Raw genomic sequence first — 18238 nt, 5'->3', positions numbered from 1 at the left:
TCATCAGTGCCAGACAACATTAAAAGTGAACTGAAAATAAATTGAAACATATTAAACCGTTATTAAAAAGCCTTTCAATGCTCAACATAAAATGCTACAAAAAAAAAAAAAAAAAAAAAAAGACGAGTTAAACATTATCATCTGGTGCATAAAGCACAACATTTTAACTATTTAGATTGATAGACAAAATCATGCATTACTTTCATATTCACTCTCTTTCATATTCACTTTCTGACAACATTTGATCTTTCATAGTCAGTTTGCAAAATGAAAATCTAGGGATAGCTAGGGTAGCATTTTTCTTTGTAACAGATTAGAAACTTATTTTATTTCCTTTCATTTGAACAATAGATTTGAGACAATATAAAACTCTCTGTTAATTAAAACACAAACTGAAATACATGCAACTTATAAATCTAAATATTCTGTTGGTAGAGATAATACAAAATTATTGGTCTCTTGGCACTGGACCTTCCTTGTACATATGTACCACTCTGTTCCTAGCTTTCATTTTCATTACAACAGAAAACTACCAAACCTTCTAAATTTTTGACAAGAACTTAAAATATTTTAAAAATGCAAATTTAACGATGCAGGTACATTGCAATGTACATATTAATATGGTAAATGAAGAGTGGGCCCTCTGACATTTGAAAAAACATGTCGATAGTAAGTGTTATTTTATTTTCAGTTTGTACAGGAAGTGAGGGTGTAGTTTCATTATAATTTATCACGTCCATGACTTTACTACAATCATCAAATTACGCGGCGCATTCAATGTGAATCTAACGTGAAAACTGTCACGATTAACCTACCGTACATGTACAGTATGAGTCTTGTGTATGATTATACTCTTCAATTCCCATATCTTAAAAGTATGGCATTAACGTACGGTACCTGATGGAAATCAAACACTCCAGCACATATGATCTACTTATATGTTGCTGTTTGTCTAGTAAATGGCAGACCTACAATGTAAATACTGCAACTACCTTGTACTGTGCATTAAATTTACACGCACAAAGTGGACGTCGTCCAGTCTTACAAGTTATATACGTAGTCTACATGTACTTGGCACAACGCCCCCATCAGGCGTCACATCGTCATTAGCTCCATGGAGAAAGTAAAAACATCTGGTGGATACAGTGTCGCGATAATCATGCTTTTCTATAGAAATATAAAGTTTCTATAATTAAAAAAAAATCAAGAATCTCTTCCTTACCGTCAGTCTGTTCTTCTCTCCTTCCTGTAATCATAAACGATACCAGCTGAATACATAATAGATGGCGCTTTCGACATGAGGTGAGCAGTCAGCATCAACTTGACTTCATGAAAAACTTTAAAGAATTGATTTAAAACTAAACTTTACTTCTGTTACAAATTGGATGCAAAAAAACTAGTTCTGAGTTGAATGTTATGATTGTTCACGTTTTATCTATGTAATTTATTCTGTGGGTGCCCTTGTGACAGGTTTTATGCATAGAAGTTTGTTATAAAGGGATCCAAAATCTTTGTTGGATCCTACTAGTTTAAAAGGATTTCATGTAATTTTCAAATTAGCAGATCAAAGTAACAGACTCGATTTTTTTCCTTGCAATGATTTTTTTAATGTAATAAAAGAAAGGGTATCGGTTTCTCCCTTGAAAATGGGGATGGGGCATGTGGGCCTAAATTTGGTATAAACTGGCCTATACTTGATGCACCTTATAACTGATAAGAATTTTCTCTATGCTAGAATACAAAGTTATAAAATGCACATTTCATGTACAGTCACTTTTATTAAAATAGTAAAAAGCAATTCCTATCTTACATGACTTGATTCATTTAATGTTTACTTTCTTTTTGTTTTTGATTTAATAAAAGAGATGACAATCTTAAGTGAGAAGAGAAGCGAGAGCAAACTTCAAAATGTAAAGAAAAACAGGCAAGGTTGACATACGACAGTAACACATTGCTATGTTATATATATATATATATATTCCTTGGTCGTAAAGATAAAATCATTTTTATTTTCCAGTTATCACATTTTTACAACTAGATCTACAATAAATCGGATGACGAAAATGTTTTAAGATCTTTGATCTACCAATTCTTACAGTCAGCATGAGGTCATAACTGCCTCCATGGCCGAAGTGGGGTAAAACAATCAGTTGGGTCCTTTACTCTAAATGTTAGACTGATGAACTTTGATTGTGTGTATCGGTCATACCAGTCAACAATTACATTTGACAACTGTTAAATTAAATTAATATAAGTAATCAGTGTCAGGAAATGGCCATCAAGGACCTTTTCTAGTATTGATGTCGACTTAATCTGCAATAGATAAAATAAAATCTGAATCAAAAACCCAGTTGAATTCATTTATTTATTAATATATTTTTCTTTTTTGTATATGACCTGAACAATGCCTTATTATTATGTCTTATGCATTATAGTGTACATCTATCAATCTGTAATGCACTGAGCAGAATAAATATTTAACTAAGCACTTTGTATAATTCTAAAATCTTCACATAAAATATAATTTAAGCTAACATATATAAATTTGTCTTCACCATTCCAGTACCACAAAGCAATAAATTACCGTAAAAATTCTATACAAATATGAGACAGATATAATTCTAAATCAAACTACCCATGTAAAGAGAATTTAAATTTTAGAGAACTGGTTGTGATTGACAAATAAATTAGAATTATCCAGAATTCAAGTCAGCTATCATTAAGCAATATATTTTTGTCCCTGAACATCAGTCACATAAAAGAAAATCGGTGGAAGAAATGAATCCTTGCATGAGCAGCTTTGTATGCCAAGGAAAACATCTCCTTCAACATAAATGACCTTCAAATCTCTTTTTCACTCACCATAACTATGATTCAGTGTCTACTTAGCAGGTTAGTGCACCCTATGAGCATTGTATGGTTGCAAAAATACTGTACTGTGGTAACAAGTACATGTTCATTCTGGCAAGATAGGTTTCTGGAAGTTTTTTCCTAAATATCAAACAAGGCAGCAAAGCTGTCAAATGTACAGACAAAAAGCAGAAATAAAGATGCAGAAAATAGGTTATTTTGTCAATTTTGATGCAATAATAAATAATGCTTAAAACAGCACAGTCAATCAACACCAAATTTTAATCATAAACAGCAGGTAACATGGGCAATAAGCATTGAGTTTCAGGACCATGAGAATTCAAATTCACATAATGAAAATTCCAATATGTGAAAAAAGATGACAGTGCATAAAATAATATTACATAATGCTTAAAGGCATAAACACCAATATTACTGCATATGTGGAAATAAAGAAAATGTTATTTGTACAGAGCTTAAGGTGGATGGAAGTTAAAGTCACATCTTGAAAATGCCAGTGTTTGAAAAATAAAAAAATTAAAAAAGAAAACAACTAAAATATGCCAATAAAGCTGCTATTCAAACTTTTAATCAAGCTGTATTAACATGATATGAATAAACCTATTGAGTTTGAGGTTAATCATCATTCATCATCATCTGTAGCATTAATGTTGGCAGTACACAATGTTTTTTCTTTTGTAAACTTATTTGCAATATTTGACAACATTCACCTCCATAATTATCACCAATTCTTAATTATGTGACACTGTTAGTTTAGACTTTCAAAAAGAGAGCTAAACCTATGGGAGTTTAAGGTCACACCATGAAAATCTCAACATGTGTGTTTTATGTAATCTCATTTAATGGCCACTTAAAACCTAATTAGGCAAGTGATTTAACAGCGCTGAATATAGCTTGTGATGACCCAAGGGAGGAAAAAATGGAAATTTCATAAAGAACTGCATTGCTTACAAAACTTCATATCTTCATCAAAACTGAACTGATCAAGATCATTTTTGAACTTGATCTGTTTATTAGTCTGATGAATCAGTCCTACAAGTTGTAAAGCAAAATATTACACACTTTTCATTTTACCTATAAAATGGTAGATAAGATATGCTGGAAAAAAGCAAAAAAAAATTTGTAAAATGGTCCTATCAAGCTGATTTTTGAACTCGATCTGTATTTTAGTAAGATTGATCATTTCAGTGATTTTCAAGATAATAGGCCTATCTGTTTTCCTTGAAATGTGTTGGTTATCAGTGTTCCATATATGCTGAAAAAAGGAAATAAAACAGTAAACTTTTGGAAAAATGACCCGATTGCGCTGACTTTCGAACTAGACCTGTATTTTATGAATATTCATCAGTTCATTAAGTTTCCACTTATCATTACATCACTGAAAGTGTATGGGGATGAAAGACGCAGGTGACAGCTTTACGTACAGACACATTTGTGTCTGTACATAAAAAGAGAAGCATTGGCTCAATTTTCTGGTGCAGTCTTTCTCCTTCATGGTTTGGAATGACATACAATAGCTTCTAAGCACGGAAGTTCAAGATGATCATATCACCACCTCCACTCATTATATATACCAGTATATGTTTTGTCTTCTGTCCATCTACCCAGTAAAACTCAAATTAAAACCAAATGATAAGAGTGTTTTTCTCTATTTCCAGTGTAAAAGTTTTTCTAGCTGATACCAGTTCACATTTTCTTTGGACAGGTCCAAAGTGTTCAGGTTGATTAAGACAGACCCAAGGAACTCATTCTCCTTCATGACATCATAGTTCCATATTGTAACCTGTAGCACCCTCTGCTTCACTTCTTCCTCTGGTATTCTGTACAGGAGCTGAAACAAAGTTTACTTAATAAAGTATGTCCCAATTACAAGTAAACTAGTGACTGAATTCATATTTTATCAATAATGATGTATATAAAAAAATTACAAAAGTTTGTTTTTATTCCAAACATCTGATACCTTTCTTTGTTATGAATTATTGTGTGTGTGTGTGTGTGTGTGTATAGGAGCCATTGGCAAAAGGTGCTTTGCTACTACTGACTATTTTCCTTTCTCTAATTTTTTATCTTGTTTTGTTATAATCATTACTCACATGACTCATTTAAGAGGAAATTAGCTGAAGAGATAAGTCCACATAAGTTATTGGAAATAACTGACTAACATACATGAATAAAGAGTTGTGAATGTTATGAATTCTTAGGCACCTTTTACACCAAAATAATAATTCTCAAATGTGTTACTCCACTTAGGACTACTTATAACATGAGTCACCCATTGTATTCAACATACAAGAGCTTACTTATACTGAGGTCCAGCCAAGATATAATTTGCTCTTTTATGTGGCATACAGTGGATGATGAGTAGTTGTAACTGACTTATCCCACGGCTGGGGCTTCAAACATTAGAATGAAAAAACCAAAGTGTATGAAAATATAGGGGAGCTTACAAGACAAAACCATCTTGAAACCAGCATAAAATATTTTCATCCTTTATCAGCTTACCATTTCATTATAAGTAGGATGAAAAGTCCCATGTGCAATCTTAGTCTTTCTCTTAGTGATCTTGTTGGGGTCAGGTAGAAGATATGTCTTAACATATGGGTCAGGTAGTTCACCACTTTCTTTGGCCTGAAAAGGATTCAAGATGTATCCCTTGACAATTTAATGGCACATTTATACAGAGGAGAAAGGATCATATGAAACTATTTCTCACAAATATTTTCTTCAGAAATATAAGTCATTTATACCCAGAGTTTTTCTCAGTTTTGAATAGTTAGATAGTATCTCAAACTTTTGCTTGGGAACAATAAGTTAAAACTGTAAATTTTTATCATGATATGTTGACAGTTACCAGATCCTTGACATGCATGATCATGAGGGAGAGGACGCCATCTTTGTACTGTAGAGACATCTTGATTTGGCCATGGATTAGTCTTACAGGAGCCACTGTAGGCTTGGCCTCTGGAACAAGAAAGAATGCTCTGGTAATGAAACATGTTATTTACTTGATACCAAGGATTTTAAAAATACACAGTGAGAGTTAGACATTTATAAAATAAAATTAGAATTCATCTGGAAATTTCAACAATTAAAGGTACAATCCATGGGTTTGAAAATCCCCAAAATGCTTATTTTTGTGTCCATAATTTCCAATTATACATTACATACACCTTCAAAATGATTTAACCCTTTAAATATTTTTTTCTGGAGTGTCCCTGATGTTGATATTCCCATTGGAGTTTATAGGAGAATGGTCACTGTTATAATGACTGGCCAGGCATTTTAAGCTAAAATCAACCTTTTTTAATTTTATCAAAGGTTGAATCCAAGTGCAGAGAGGAATAGATAAATGATTCGTGAGTACGAGAAAATTGCTTATTTTCCAGGGAAAATCCATTTTGGCAGGTAAATCTCTGAGAGTGTACCTTTAATTAGAGTCAGTGGCTTTCATAATAGAGATCAAGGCTGGATATTTCACTTGTCATAGTAAAAATTAGAAAATGAGCTGAGAGCTTGTAATTTGTGCAACACTTTTTGCCGAAATATACCTTTGTGATAAAAGAAAAAATTACTGGAATTTCCAGGACAATTAATGTTGCTATAATAAGAACCATTGTGCATTGAATGCATTTAATACCTATCATTATCCAGGTTAATCCTATCAAACTGAAATTTACCTTTGAGTTTCTGAAGATTTGTGCTGTCAATATCCTGTTCATCTCTCAACATGGGGTGAAAAAATGTGTAGACAAGGTCACACTGAGAAAAGCAGACATAGGGTGATATTTAAGTATTAATAAGTACTTATAAAAATCTGAGCATGCATTGAAATCAGGATAGAGTATTACTTTACATACTGTAAATTAAAATATTTCAGTGAACATCAGTCAGGCATGAATACTTATATCTATAAATTAAACACAACAACGGAAACTTCTAAAAGCAAGTAACTTTTTCTGTGTCAAGTCATACCTCTGATATTTCTGTAGCCATTTGCAGTAATTCTCTCAGGAAGTGTTCCAATTCTATTTTTCTTCTCTTTGCTACACTTTTCACATGTGTTCTCCCCATCAGCACTCTATCAAGTGAAAATATTTAACCAAGTTTAGTATGCTGATTATCTTAACTTTTAATTACTTATTTTGAGATTTCTTATAATAATTTTTGAACAGTATTTTTTTCTGTTTATTATGTTGAAAGGCATGCTGCGTCTTTTTAAAGTAACCAGTTCAAAAATGGAATTTTTAAAAGATAAATATGCAAACAGTGTAAAAATGCTGGGAATTTGCTCTTTAAAATTGTATTAAGTGTTAGACTCATGTCAGTAAAGTCAGTAATGTTTTTTGTTTGTTCGTTTTTGTCATTATTCAGGTCCTTACCTTCCTTGCAGAGAGGGTAGTTTGGCCAGTGGAAACATGGTGACAAGTTTGTTGTGGAATTCCTGAAATTCTGTGTATTTACGGAATACAAAGTTTGGCACTTTTTGATTTTGACGTCCAACTTTGATAATGTATATCTGAAACAATTATTATATGAGATTTTAGTAACAGTTGCACTATATGATTTGAATATATCACTATTACTTAAACAAAGCTGTCCAAGTAAAAATAAATGCCCGTATAAAATGAATCAGTTAAAACATTAATTTGTCATAACTAATTATAAAAAATCTTGTTTCTCACTGTTTTAAAACTGTTTATTTACTACAAGTGTGCTTTGTATACTTACATAAAACTTTTCTGGGCTGTATCTCTTCTGGTAACCAAATATTTCCACACTGCCAATTTTGCCATCTGTTGCCACACTATATGCGGAAGAAATTATACACAATTTCTTCAGAATGCATGAAGAAATACTAACACATGTAAAAACAATGTGCATATTGCAAGTAGGTTGTAAGAAAATAGTAAATGAGAAAGTTGATGTGAATACATATGTGAATACATATTCATGGGTGCAATTCTATATGGTATTCCATGCCTGTGCTGATCTGTGGTGTTTGTTTTTTTTTTGTACTTTACATGGTTATATTTAAATATAGGTATTCCATCTCCATCTTTCCACACACCTGTATGTTTTAGGACTAAAAGACAGCAGTTCCCCTTCTGTGTGTCCTCTAAACTTCAGCTGAGCAAGATTGTGAACAAAGAAGTTGATTTGTGTAAACACGGACCTCAAACTTTCCTCAATCATCCTGAAACACAATAACAACAAATAAGCTATATGAAGTCTATAAAAGAAATGTAAAGATTGCACATTTTACTAGTAAATCACAGAAGGGAGGTAATGACATCTATTGAACTAATAGTTATGACAAAATTCTTGAGATCTATCACAAAACACCCTCACAATAAAGTAAATCCATTTAGTTGCCTACAACCTAGGGCAATTATTAAACAAAAGAGAGCTGTCATTTTTTACCTGGTGAACATTGCTGTAGCCTCAGCATCCGAGCACTCTGGAAGCAGTGCTTTCTGGACGTACTTGGCCGCTGACACAGTGACACCTGGGATACCACTGTACTCCATCTTAGTAACAAAAGATTTTTTTAAATGTCTGACATCGTGCAGTCACATTATCAAGACTATCTTTGAGGAGTTTCAGGTCTGGAATAACTACTGTCACAAACCACCCTATTTCCCTTCTTATGTGTTTGTTTCACAAAAGAATATTACAGTCTTTTGATTTTCAATTCTACATCCTTGTTTAAAATAACTGTAGACATACATTTTGAGATTTGTGGATAAATGTAGTAGTAGCTGGTAAGTTTGGTATTATATGAATTTTTTTTCAATTGTTTTCAATGTACATTTAACTCACCATTCTGATCAGAGTAACTAAATGGTTGCCATGTCTTCTGAGAATGTTAAAAGCCTGACAGCAGAGATCAATGAATTCCTGGAATTTCTGGGAAGGTTTATCACCTCCATTGATGACATAGGCCATGTCAGAGGTCAAGACAAATGGCACTCGGTCCCTGAAATGTTGACTCATTATAAGCAAAATAACTCTTCACCTTATGTGTTCTCATATTCTTGTGCTAAGAAGCAATTAATTTACAAACATTTTGAAATTCTCACTTTGAATGCCTTATGATTCACTCTGAAATATTATTGAAGTAATGTTACTTTTTCTAATACTTTAATATTTTCATGCTATGGTTTCTTATAACTGATCTTTTAACCTGTCAATTTCATAACATAGTGGGGTACATGTATTATGTTGAACATTTAGCATACACATATTTGCTATATTTCTAATGACTGTTCATAAAACTTTTTCTATCACACGTGACCACTACCTCTTGATGGTTCCAAACATCTGGGAATCTCCCATGAACTTTCCAAAATCAATATGGAACATGTGTCCTGACTGCTTCAACATGATGTTGTCATTATGACGATCACAGATACCAAGTATATAGGTGGCAACACAGTAGCCAGCACACGACAAAGTGAAATTAGACACAGCCTAGGATTAAAATGACAAAATATTCTTTAAGAACACCTTTTTTAATCCATACAAAACTATAGTGACATGACTGAGTCATTTGTATACCTACATACACTGTAGAATGTGCAAAACTAGAAGGATGCATAATTTACAAGACCAGGTTCATGATTATGCTGGCAACTATGTTTATTTCCTTAGACCCTCTTAACTGAAGGCTCAATTACTCACTCAATCCACCGCATATTTTTAAAGCTATAATTCTATCTATCTATTCTATCTCTCTTTATCAATCAATCAAGTTACTTCATACTTTTCTGAACTCCAGCTCCGTTGGATTGTGTTTTTTCAACCAATCAGCAATGGGCCTGTCCTTGAAAGACCCCGTCACCCCGGCAGATACCTGGATTTTCCTCAATGTCTCGCACTCGGTCACCAACTCCACCATACCTATTGAATACAAGTTTTACAACCTCTTGTCATCTGGATCTTTCTCATGTAAATGAGGGTTTCATATTTGAAAGGAGTAGTCTAAGATAAGTAACATGTTTTAACCCATCCCCCCTCACATTTTTTTTACACTTAACTGTTTTTTCCCCCTTTGTGTATTAACTGAAACAATCTAATTTCCAGACAGCAAGAATGCACAGTGTAAAGGAGAAGAGAGCAAAAAAAACTGCAAGAATTTTACCTTTCTTGCTGGCAGTGGGCACACACATAAAGGTAATAATCTTCAGGTCTAGACCCTCCCTCATCCACAATTTGTCCATTATCCTCACCAGTTGCATAGTCAGCATGTCCTGGCGGATGTCATCACCTGACTGAATTGTCACATTATTCTTAATAATCATATGTTGGATTTGTAATAATGTATATGAAACCCTAAAAGATACTTTGTTGCAACAGACTGGGTTGTGAACATTTTCTGCTTCAAAATTCTTTTAAATGTTCATCATCAGCCTCCCTACATTATCATCTTTCCAAAACAAATGTACTTTTTAAAATACCACACTTAAAACATCATATCTGTATACCTGTATCTAATACAATTTTTCTAAATTGTGGAACTAACATTTACAAACCTTGAACATAATGTCAATTGAGGCTGCAGTGGGCTCTACGTTTTTGAATACCAACTTCAGTGGAAATGCATTTGAAGTAAAATATGAGCATGTCTGAAAAATGTAAATACTAGAATGTGTTATCTAGGGCACATTTATCTCTAAATAAAAATGTTACAAACAAAAATTAAACAAAGAAGCACTTTTATGTACATGTTTTCCTTTTGAACACATTAACCTGAAGTACAGGCTTGAAGTACAGTGCTGTTCCAAGCTGGGGTACATAGATAACGTGGCATTATATGACATATCTTACCCTGATATCTAGACCTACTACTTCCATGCTGGGATTTAGTGGTAACATGGTTGTAGTATCATGTAGGATCTGGTACAGAGGTTCTAACTCATGACCTAGAGTGGCCTGGAACACATGCATAGTAACATTATAGTAACATTAATGATTCTTTTTTTTAAGACACAAAAATATTGATAACTTATGGGGAAGAATAGACCTAAAGAGAAATCATAAGCCATTCTCTAAATCTTTAACATGAATGCAATGATGGGCCTGTATCAATAATAAAAATAAGCACCAGCCCAATAGGGAAAATCACAATTATCGCATGATTTATCACATTAAACAGCCTAAAATCTGGTGCTTAAGACTCACATCTTTGTCTTTGGCAATTTTAACTTTATCAGCAATCTCTCCCAGTTTTCTGGCCAATTCTTCCTGCTTCTGGAATTCTGTGCAAAGAGCCTCCCCAGCCACACTCATAAGGGCTCCAAATACCAGTTGATATCGACTGCGGTAAAATAAGTCTGAAGCAGCCTCTTTCAGCAACCTAGATTTCATGAAAGTTTACACTTTACAGTAACAGAAGAAAACTGCAATTATGGCGAGCAAACAACACATCACTACCTTTCTCAAAAAATTTAATGAGCTGTGGGAGTAACCAAATGTCAGACAGTAATACAGCTGTTTACACTGTGACATAATGAGAAGCAGTAACTCTATTTAAGTTTGTTAACTGACCAAAGCTATCTTACTTTTCTAACTGCTACTCACCTGGAAAAATTACGTAAGGTGACTGATACAAGAAAGCAGTTAGCCTAATAATATATCTCTGATAGGCTGTATCTAGGAACTAAGTATATGACACTTGATGAAATGCTAAGTTGGCCATGTTGAAGTACAGATTTTTTCAGTCATTTACAATTCTCAAAACAAACAGAAAGTTTAAATTCAATTTCTAACTGCCTTGTTTTGAATGTAAAAACACAACTCGATCACTGTCTGACTTACTTGGGTGTCTGACTTTACATAAGTCCACTAATGTTTGCTAGCACAATGCTATAGTCACAATTTTGAGAATAAAACTAACATTATAAAAATGAACACGTGGCCTGAATGTTATACATCTGTACAACAACTGCTACTCACCAGAACAAGTTGTGTGCCACTCTTATACTAGTAACTGCCCTGTCCAAGAGGAAATGGACCAAAGAAGTGTTGGAATAGTTTTCAAATTTCAAGGCCTGAAACATAAGATACACATTAATAGGCTAAATATGTGAATTGCAAGCAACCCATACTTACAAAAAAAAATTTTACTTACCAAATGTTTATAAGCTGCCCTTCTAACTTAAAAATCTTCCCATTTCATCAGTTTTTGTAATTCACTCTTTATTATATTAATCAAAATGTTAAATGTGAAAATGTACAGTTACTGTAGTATCAAAAGTGAAGACAGTTTCATACCTGTACCAGCTGTGGTAGGAAATTACAGAGTTCATCACTGGATATTTCTCGCATCCATTTCACAGCTACATCGCGCACTTTTTCATCTACAAACCTAGTAAAAGAGAGGAAAAGTTGTTTCAAATCTAGCTAAAATATGTTTACAATATACAAGTTAATTTTTTTCAAAAAGACAAGACACAAAGACATGATGCATGCATATATTTTATAATTTGAATCCTTTTTGAATATAGCACTAATCTTTCTTTTACAATTATCAATTCTCTTTTTTACTGCATTTGATCATCATTCATTCATCATCATTTAATAAGTTACTTAAATTTATATATATATATACATTACAAACAAAAATGTTAGCAATTGTTACAAACATCCAACTGTCTTTTTTTTATTTCACTTGGCATAATCCATGCCAAATTTAACAGTGAAGACTCACTGTGGCAACAACAGCTGCATGGCTTCCACTGAGCCCAGTGGCGCCCACTGGTAAATCATGGAGTAGGTATCGGCAAGACAGGCCCAGTCCCAGGAGTGAGCAGCCATCAGCACCTTTGGCAATGCATTGGGTAGCTGATACAGGTAGTGCCTTTTCTCCCATATAACTTCTTTCTCATCATCTGTTAATCTGATAACAATTGCTTGTCATAATGTAGAACACTCCTTATGAGGTGAAGCATACTGACCTTCTTGTACAATATTTAAGAACTTTGTTTTTATTTGATTACAAGTAAAACTCTCAACCTAAAAGTTATTTAAAAGGTGTCAACAAACCAGCCCTTACATTAAATATATTTAGAAATGAAAAAGTTGATAAAAAGTCACATGATATATGCATATACTTACCTGGACAGAGAGTCCTTCTCAACAATATCCATCAGTTCTTCCTGAGTGTCTGGATGTAAGGAATCAAAGTCTCTCCTTTCACTGGAATTAACAAACAATTTAACCCATGTCATAAGTTTTCATAAGCCAGCAGCACATTCAGCCTGTCCTTTTCCCTAAATTATGCTATACCAAACCTCTTAAAAGAGTTATATGTGAGCATGACATCAAGAAGGTGAACATTTAAGGATTTTTTTCCATGGAATCCACACAAAGTTTTATTTTGTAATCATAAGAAGTAACAGCAATCAGTTGTGTGTGCAACAGACTGTTCAAAATGACATTCATTATAATGCATATAATTTTTTGAAAGAATGTCAAAATGAAACACAACCCACACAGCAACAATCTTAAAGCAAAAAATAACAAATGATGCAAAGGCACAACATAAAACAGATAATACTTACATTCAATGTAAAAAATCCAATTGGAACAATTGTAAAAAATGTAAATATGTTATATTAGAAAAAGGCTATATCTTTTAATTAAGATGGTTATTTTTCTCCATTCTACTAATTAATTCTAATGTTTTTTGTTGGGTACTTAAAATCATAATCATGTCGAGTCAATAATATTCCATAAACTATACATTGTAAAAAAAAGGCTAATAATGCAAAGAGAAGAATTTCAGTGCAGCTTACCTCAAATCTTTGTGAATAACATTAGGAAACTCCACTTCCACCCCCAGATCAGGAAGGGTTACCTAGAAAAACATAATATTAGAAACTGTTTAATTTAAAAATGAATACACCATCAGTTATTCCATTTGAAGTGCTCTATAATCAAAATCAGAAGTTTCATATTTAAAAAGCATTTTGTAACTTAAGTAAGTCAAATTATGAACCAGAAATATTTTAAGACATATAATACCTGCAAAAGCAAACTGTCCATCTGTATTGTATTCTGCAAGTTTGTTCCCAAAGGTTTGGGGTCCCCAGGCCAGAGAGGGAGGAGCTGGCTGCCCTGGACCAGATTCCTAAGGGTGATGAATATCATGATGAAGATAATGAAAATTAACATGTTGCCTTGACGTCATTTATTTCCCTCATCATATGGAGAATCTTAGTTTTACTATCGCTAGCAAGCTTAATCAATATTCTATCAGCATGGAATAACACACAATGCTACATGTCATCTTAACCAATTAAACATCCAGGAAACATTCACAGTGTTGAGTACATGAGCTAAACTACCTTTTTAAATCCAATCCTTCAGTAACACAAGGGTGAACAAAAACATGTACATACCTTTTGAAATCAAACAACTGCACTGCCACCCAGCCAAGGGAAGTCTTGACCTGGGTTGAGCTGTCATTGCTGACATTCTTACATGCACACAGATGCAGGATCAGCCTGGTCTCACGCGGCAGGGTACACATTGGTACCATAGAAAACTGCACCCTATAACAATTTTTTCAGATAATTTATAATAAAAGGACATACTGTTACTATATCAATATATATTTTCAAGAATGTTTGCCAATATTTATTACTCTGACAATCAGACATGTTTCAGGTGGTACTTTTCACAGTAAAATCAATGTAAATATGTCTCAGATAATCACTGAGGAAAATATATCCATAACTAAAGATACCAACCAGTCATCCCAGACCACTTTTGTATGAAACTTATCACTGGTGCAGGACCTGGCAGGAGTCATCACATCCTGGCACAGTTTCCTGCCAGCATAGTATAACGAGGCTATCACTGAATAATGGTCGTAGCTGAAAAGAAAAAGTAGAAATGAATCATTAAAATATCTTGATTTAGTTTTCACATACCCTAATAATATTATTCCAAATTATATATAGCTGTTTTCAATAAATAAGTAGAATTTTTTATACAGTGTGCTATTAGAAGTTACATAAAAGATGGATTCTGTCCTACTTTGATGTTATCCTATTTAAGTATTTAACATTCTTCTGTAGATTGTATCTACATCAGTTTATGTACACAAATGCAATAATATTTGACTAAACCTGTTTTTCCATTGCTCTGGTATCCTGTGTACAGAGGCTATATGAACTATCATGTTCTCCAGAATACCAGTCACATCCATCGTGATGGAATCTGACAGCACAAAGGACAAGGTATTGCATTAAAAAATGCCATGACATTTCTATGCTAAATAACATCTCATATAATACTTTAAAAAATAAACACTTGATCAACTATTAAAATATTAAATGAAGTTCACATTTTCCACTCCTTTTGTATTCTATAAAAATATGTGACCAGATTTATTCACCTGTACATTGCCTCTTCTCCACACCAGGTGGTAGTTCAAGATAGTACATCTTACAGTACAGCTTGACCACTTGATGCACAGCTACTGTCAGCTCATCTAAGGCACTGGCAAGCTCATCCATCTGAACCTCTTTTTCTGGCAAACTTAGGGCTTCATGCTAGAGAGCATGTAGAGTGGGAATGTATTGGTACTGAATAAAACTAATTCCTCAATCCCTGTACATTTGTCATCATTCCAGTTATAACTTTTACTAAAGAACAAGTATATTTTGAACACATCATGGGATACAACAAAATGCCAATTGGTATAGCAAAATATGTCATTATACAGCACATTGTTCATTAGCACGCAGTTATTCAATAGATTATGAAACAAATAATAAATAAGATTTTCCTGACAAGTATGTGGCAACTAAAGAATCTGTTATATTCATAAAACAGAGACAATGTAAAACCTACCCATGATTCTGCAACAGCTGTCATTCTAGCAATGGCTTTTGTGATGCTGTTAGTCTCCAGTTTAAACAAAATGGCACAGACTGCATGCACTGCTTGGATCAGGTTCTTAGGCTGTAGTTTGGACAAGGTCTAAAATCCACATACATGAACATAGAACGCTATTGGTGAACAGTTGTATATAGTTCATGAAAACAAATTTCTTTTTCCAAATGAGAACATAACACCCATATTAACCCTGTACATGATAAAAATTTACAGAAAGTGAAGACCGGTAATTCAGGGTGTTTTGAATTTCTAAGATTCAGGACTGAATGATTTCACTGGACACATATTTCCACTCACCTTTTCTGTTGCAATTGCACGGATTTTCTCAACTTCTTTGTCAAATGTTTCTAAAAGAATCTTTAGCTGGTCTCTGAATGAATTTTAAAAAAATAGTTACTGCATATGGTGTGGAATTATTGGGGTGAAATATTTCATGAAACTATTTTGCGTTTGTGACAACTTCTTTCTGATGGTGAAGTTAAAATGCTTTATAATTTGGCACATCCAACTAAATTAAGCTTGTTTAATCTTGATACTTAATATACCCTGACACCTTGAATATTTTACTCTACAATAGCTAGCTTTTAAATGACACTCAATTTTTGAACAGATGGACAAGGAAAATTCAGAACTACTCAATATCAAACAATTTACCTAATATGAATACAAACCAGAATCAATTTTGAATTTCTGGCCAAAGTTCAACTTACTGTGACACAGCATTTCTTGTGTGAGTTTCAGGTCTGTGGACAACCAAAGGTTTTCTATCATCAAGAGGCTGGAAGAAAAAACTTAATTTAGCAGAAAACAATATTAAACAGTATGTTAACATTATTTCTGAAAATCTGCCAGAAAACAAAATCATTTATGACTACTTTGAATATCCATTCATTAGTATGTTTGTGGGCAATTCATCTTACTAATTATATTTCTGCTTAACAAAGAAACTCTGTAAAAGAAAATTACTCATTTTCAAAATGCCACTTTCGTAATTTGTCATTCTTTGAAAAAATGTGAACTTACCACTCTGGCAAGTTGTTTTGTCAAGTCTTCCAACTTAACCATGATCAATCTAATGTCTTCATCCAACTTAATGCACCTCTGCACATATTCATAGTCTCCAAACACAGAGTCACTAGAATAATGAAATACTTCAATCACATTGTTCTTTTTACAATACAGATTATTCAATTACTCTTAGATCACTGATCCAACAAACCACAGACCTAGAAAAGCGAAATGTCACATACTTAAAAGAAAAAACAAGACAGATTTGGTCTGTTATGATATACATTATTCAGGACTTGACATTTAGGGTGGCCCACTGGCCCTGGGCCACTGAAAACCAACCTAGGGCCATTGAATCGATGGGGTCACTGGCCCAAAGACCAAGTAAAATGTCATGTGTCAAATCATCCTTGCAATATTTACCCATATCGTGGGCCAGTATCGAAAAAAGTTAGCGTCAAGCCCTGTTATTATCATAATATACTTACAGGGCAACAATTAACTCATTCAGTTACTATTTTTACATCTACTTATTTTTCATTTTGGTAATCATTCCAACATGCCTTACTCACTTAACAAAGTATTCTGACAGGTCATGAACTTTGACTAGATAGTCTTCTGCTGACACACTGTAGCCTCGACCTTCTTCACACACACTGCACAGAACATGACCAATCACGTGTTCAACACTAGTTTTCACTTAAAAAAAAAACAAATGCTATTACTTCACAATAACACTCCGAATGATTTAGTTAAATATTAAATATACAGCTTAAAACTGAAAACTGCATTTTTCACCACATATATAGAGATTTAGTCAATGTGAATCTTATATCAATACTCACAATTTATGTGTAAAATTGTTTTTCATAGGTGACATTACTTTAACTCAAAAAACAGACATTGCATGGTAGAAAATGTCAAACAACCTACCATTACATGTGAATACAACAGGTTCTTTTGATAATTTGGTTTCCACAACAACTTTGACTGACATGTTATCTGGCAGAGGCAAGCTTTCATCCATGGCACTGATCACAATACCAGGGTTGCTCACAATGTCATCTGACAGGTATTCTGCCTTAAGTCTAGAAAATCATCAAATACATTTGGTTATATTTGCAAGCAAGTCTGGTAATCATTATAGGCCTGACATTTATTATAATTTTAGTGCTCCTTTACCGTTTTAAAAAAAATCTTTAGAATTGTTAAATTAAACATTTCTTTTTTTTGCAGAATTACCTTTTCACCATGTTATAAAATGCCTGTGTCTCATCCTCAGCATTAAAGCTGCTCTTCTCAGAAATAGAGACCTGGTTCTAAAGAAATAAATACAAGGTAAATTGTTTCTTAATGTTAAAGTTTAATTCAACATAGTAGCTACCATATAAATGTAACTGGCAATTTAGTGAATATCATACTTATTTTGGCCACAAATTGAATATCAATCAGT

The 18238-nt window shown here is 33.3% G+C and overlaps 2 protein-coding genes across 3 annotated transcripts in view; both read right to left on the bottom strand.

The window, feature by feature from the left end:
* Window positions 1–1274, bottom strand: part of LOC106172140 (oxysterol-binding protein-related protein 8) — a 31744-nt gene extending 30470 nt beyond the window's left edge. For both annotated transcript variants that reach the window (XM_087002777.1, XM_087002778.1), the window contains exon 1: window positions 1223–1274. The gene's annotated coding sequence lies outside the window, so the exon portion shown is untranslated. The remainder of the gene's footprint in view (window positions 1–1222) is intronic.
* A 1072-nt stretch (window positions 1275–2346) lies between these two features.
* LOC106172136 (phosphatidylinositol 4-phosphate 3-kinase C2 domain-containing subunit alpha) overlaps window positions 2347–18238 on the bottom strand; it is an 18999-nt gene continuing 3107 nt past the window's right edge. Inside the window, exons 4-36 of the mRNA XM_013552736.3 lie at window positions 18028–18104; window positions 17719–17873; window positions 17358–17484; window positions 16801–16912; window positions 16488–16555; window positions 16075–16147; window positions 15733–15861; window positions 15275–15431; window positions 15006–15096; window positions 14625–14750; window positions 14274–14426; window positions 13897–14002; window positions 13668–13729; window positions 12988–13068; window positions 12581–12769; window positions 12145–12238; window positions 11827–11921; window positions 11053–11227; window positions 10699–10803; window positions 10404–10496; window positions 10013–10142; window positions 9635–9771; window positions 9173–9342; window positions 8692–8848; window positions 8293–8399; window positions 7940–8065; window positions 7600–7675; window positions 7251–7387; window positions 6844–6949; window positions 6549–6630; window positions 5723–5832; window positions 5374–5499; window positions 2347–4702 (exon numbers count right to left, since the gene is read on the bottom strand). Of these exons, the coding sequence (XP_013408190.2) occupies window positions 4520–4702; window positions 5374–5499; window positions 5723–5832; window positions 6549–6630; window positions 6844–6949; window positions 7251–7387; window positions 7600–7675; window positions 7940–8065; window positions 8293–8399; window positions 8692–8848; window positions 9173–9342; window positions 9635–9771; window positions 10013–10142; window positions 10404–10496; window positions 10699–10803; window positions 11053–11227; window positions 11827–11921; window positions 12145–12238; window positions 12581–12769; window positions 12988–13068; window positions 13668–13729; window positions 13897–14002; window positions 14274–14426; window positions 14625–14750; window positions 15006–15096; window positions 15275–15431; window positions 15733–15861; window positions 16075–16147; window positions 16488–16555; window positions 16801–16912; window positions 17358–17484; window positions 17719–17873; window positions 18028–18104 (3915 nt within the window). The 3' untranslated portion in view covers window positions 2347–4519. The remainder of the gene's footprint in view (window positions 4703–5373; window positions 5500–5722; window positions 5833–6548; window positions 6631–6843; window positions 6950–7250; window positions 7388–7599; window positions 7676–7939; window positions 8066–8292; window positions 8400–8691; window positions 8849–9172; window positions 9343–9634; window positions 9772–10012; window positions 10143–10403; window positions 10497–10698; window positions 10804–11052; window positions 11228–11826; window positions 11922–12144; window positions 12239–12580; window positions 12770–12987; window positions 13069–13667; window positions 13730–13896; window positions 14003–14273; window positions 14427–14624; window positions 14751–15005; window positions 15097–15274; window positions 15432–15732; window positions 15862–16074; window positions 16148–16487; window positions 16556–16800; window positions 16913–17357; window positions 17485–17718; window positions 17874–18027; window positions 18105–18238) is intronic.

Source organism: Lingula anatina, chromosome 1, assembly GCF_051362555.1.
Source record: "Lingula anatina isolate TDL-2025a chromosome 1, LinAna3.0, whole genome shotgun sequence".
NCBI lineage: Eukaryota > Metazoa > Brachiopoda > Lingulata > Lingulida > Lingulidae > Lingula > Lingula anatina.
The sequence above is the reverse complement of the archived record's forward strand: the minus strand, read 5'-3'. Positions and strand labels throughout refer to the sequence as shown.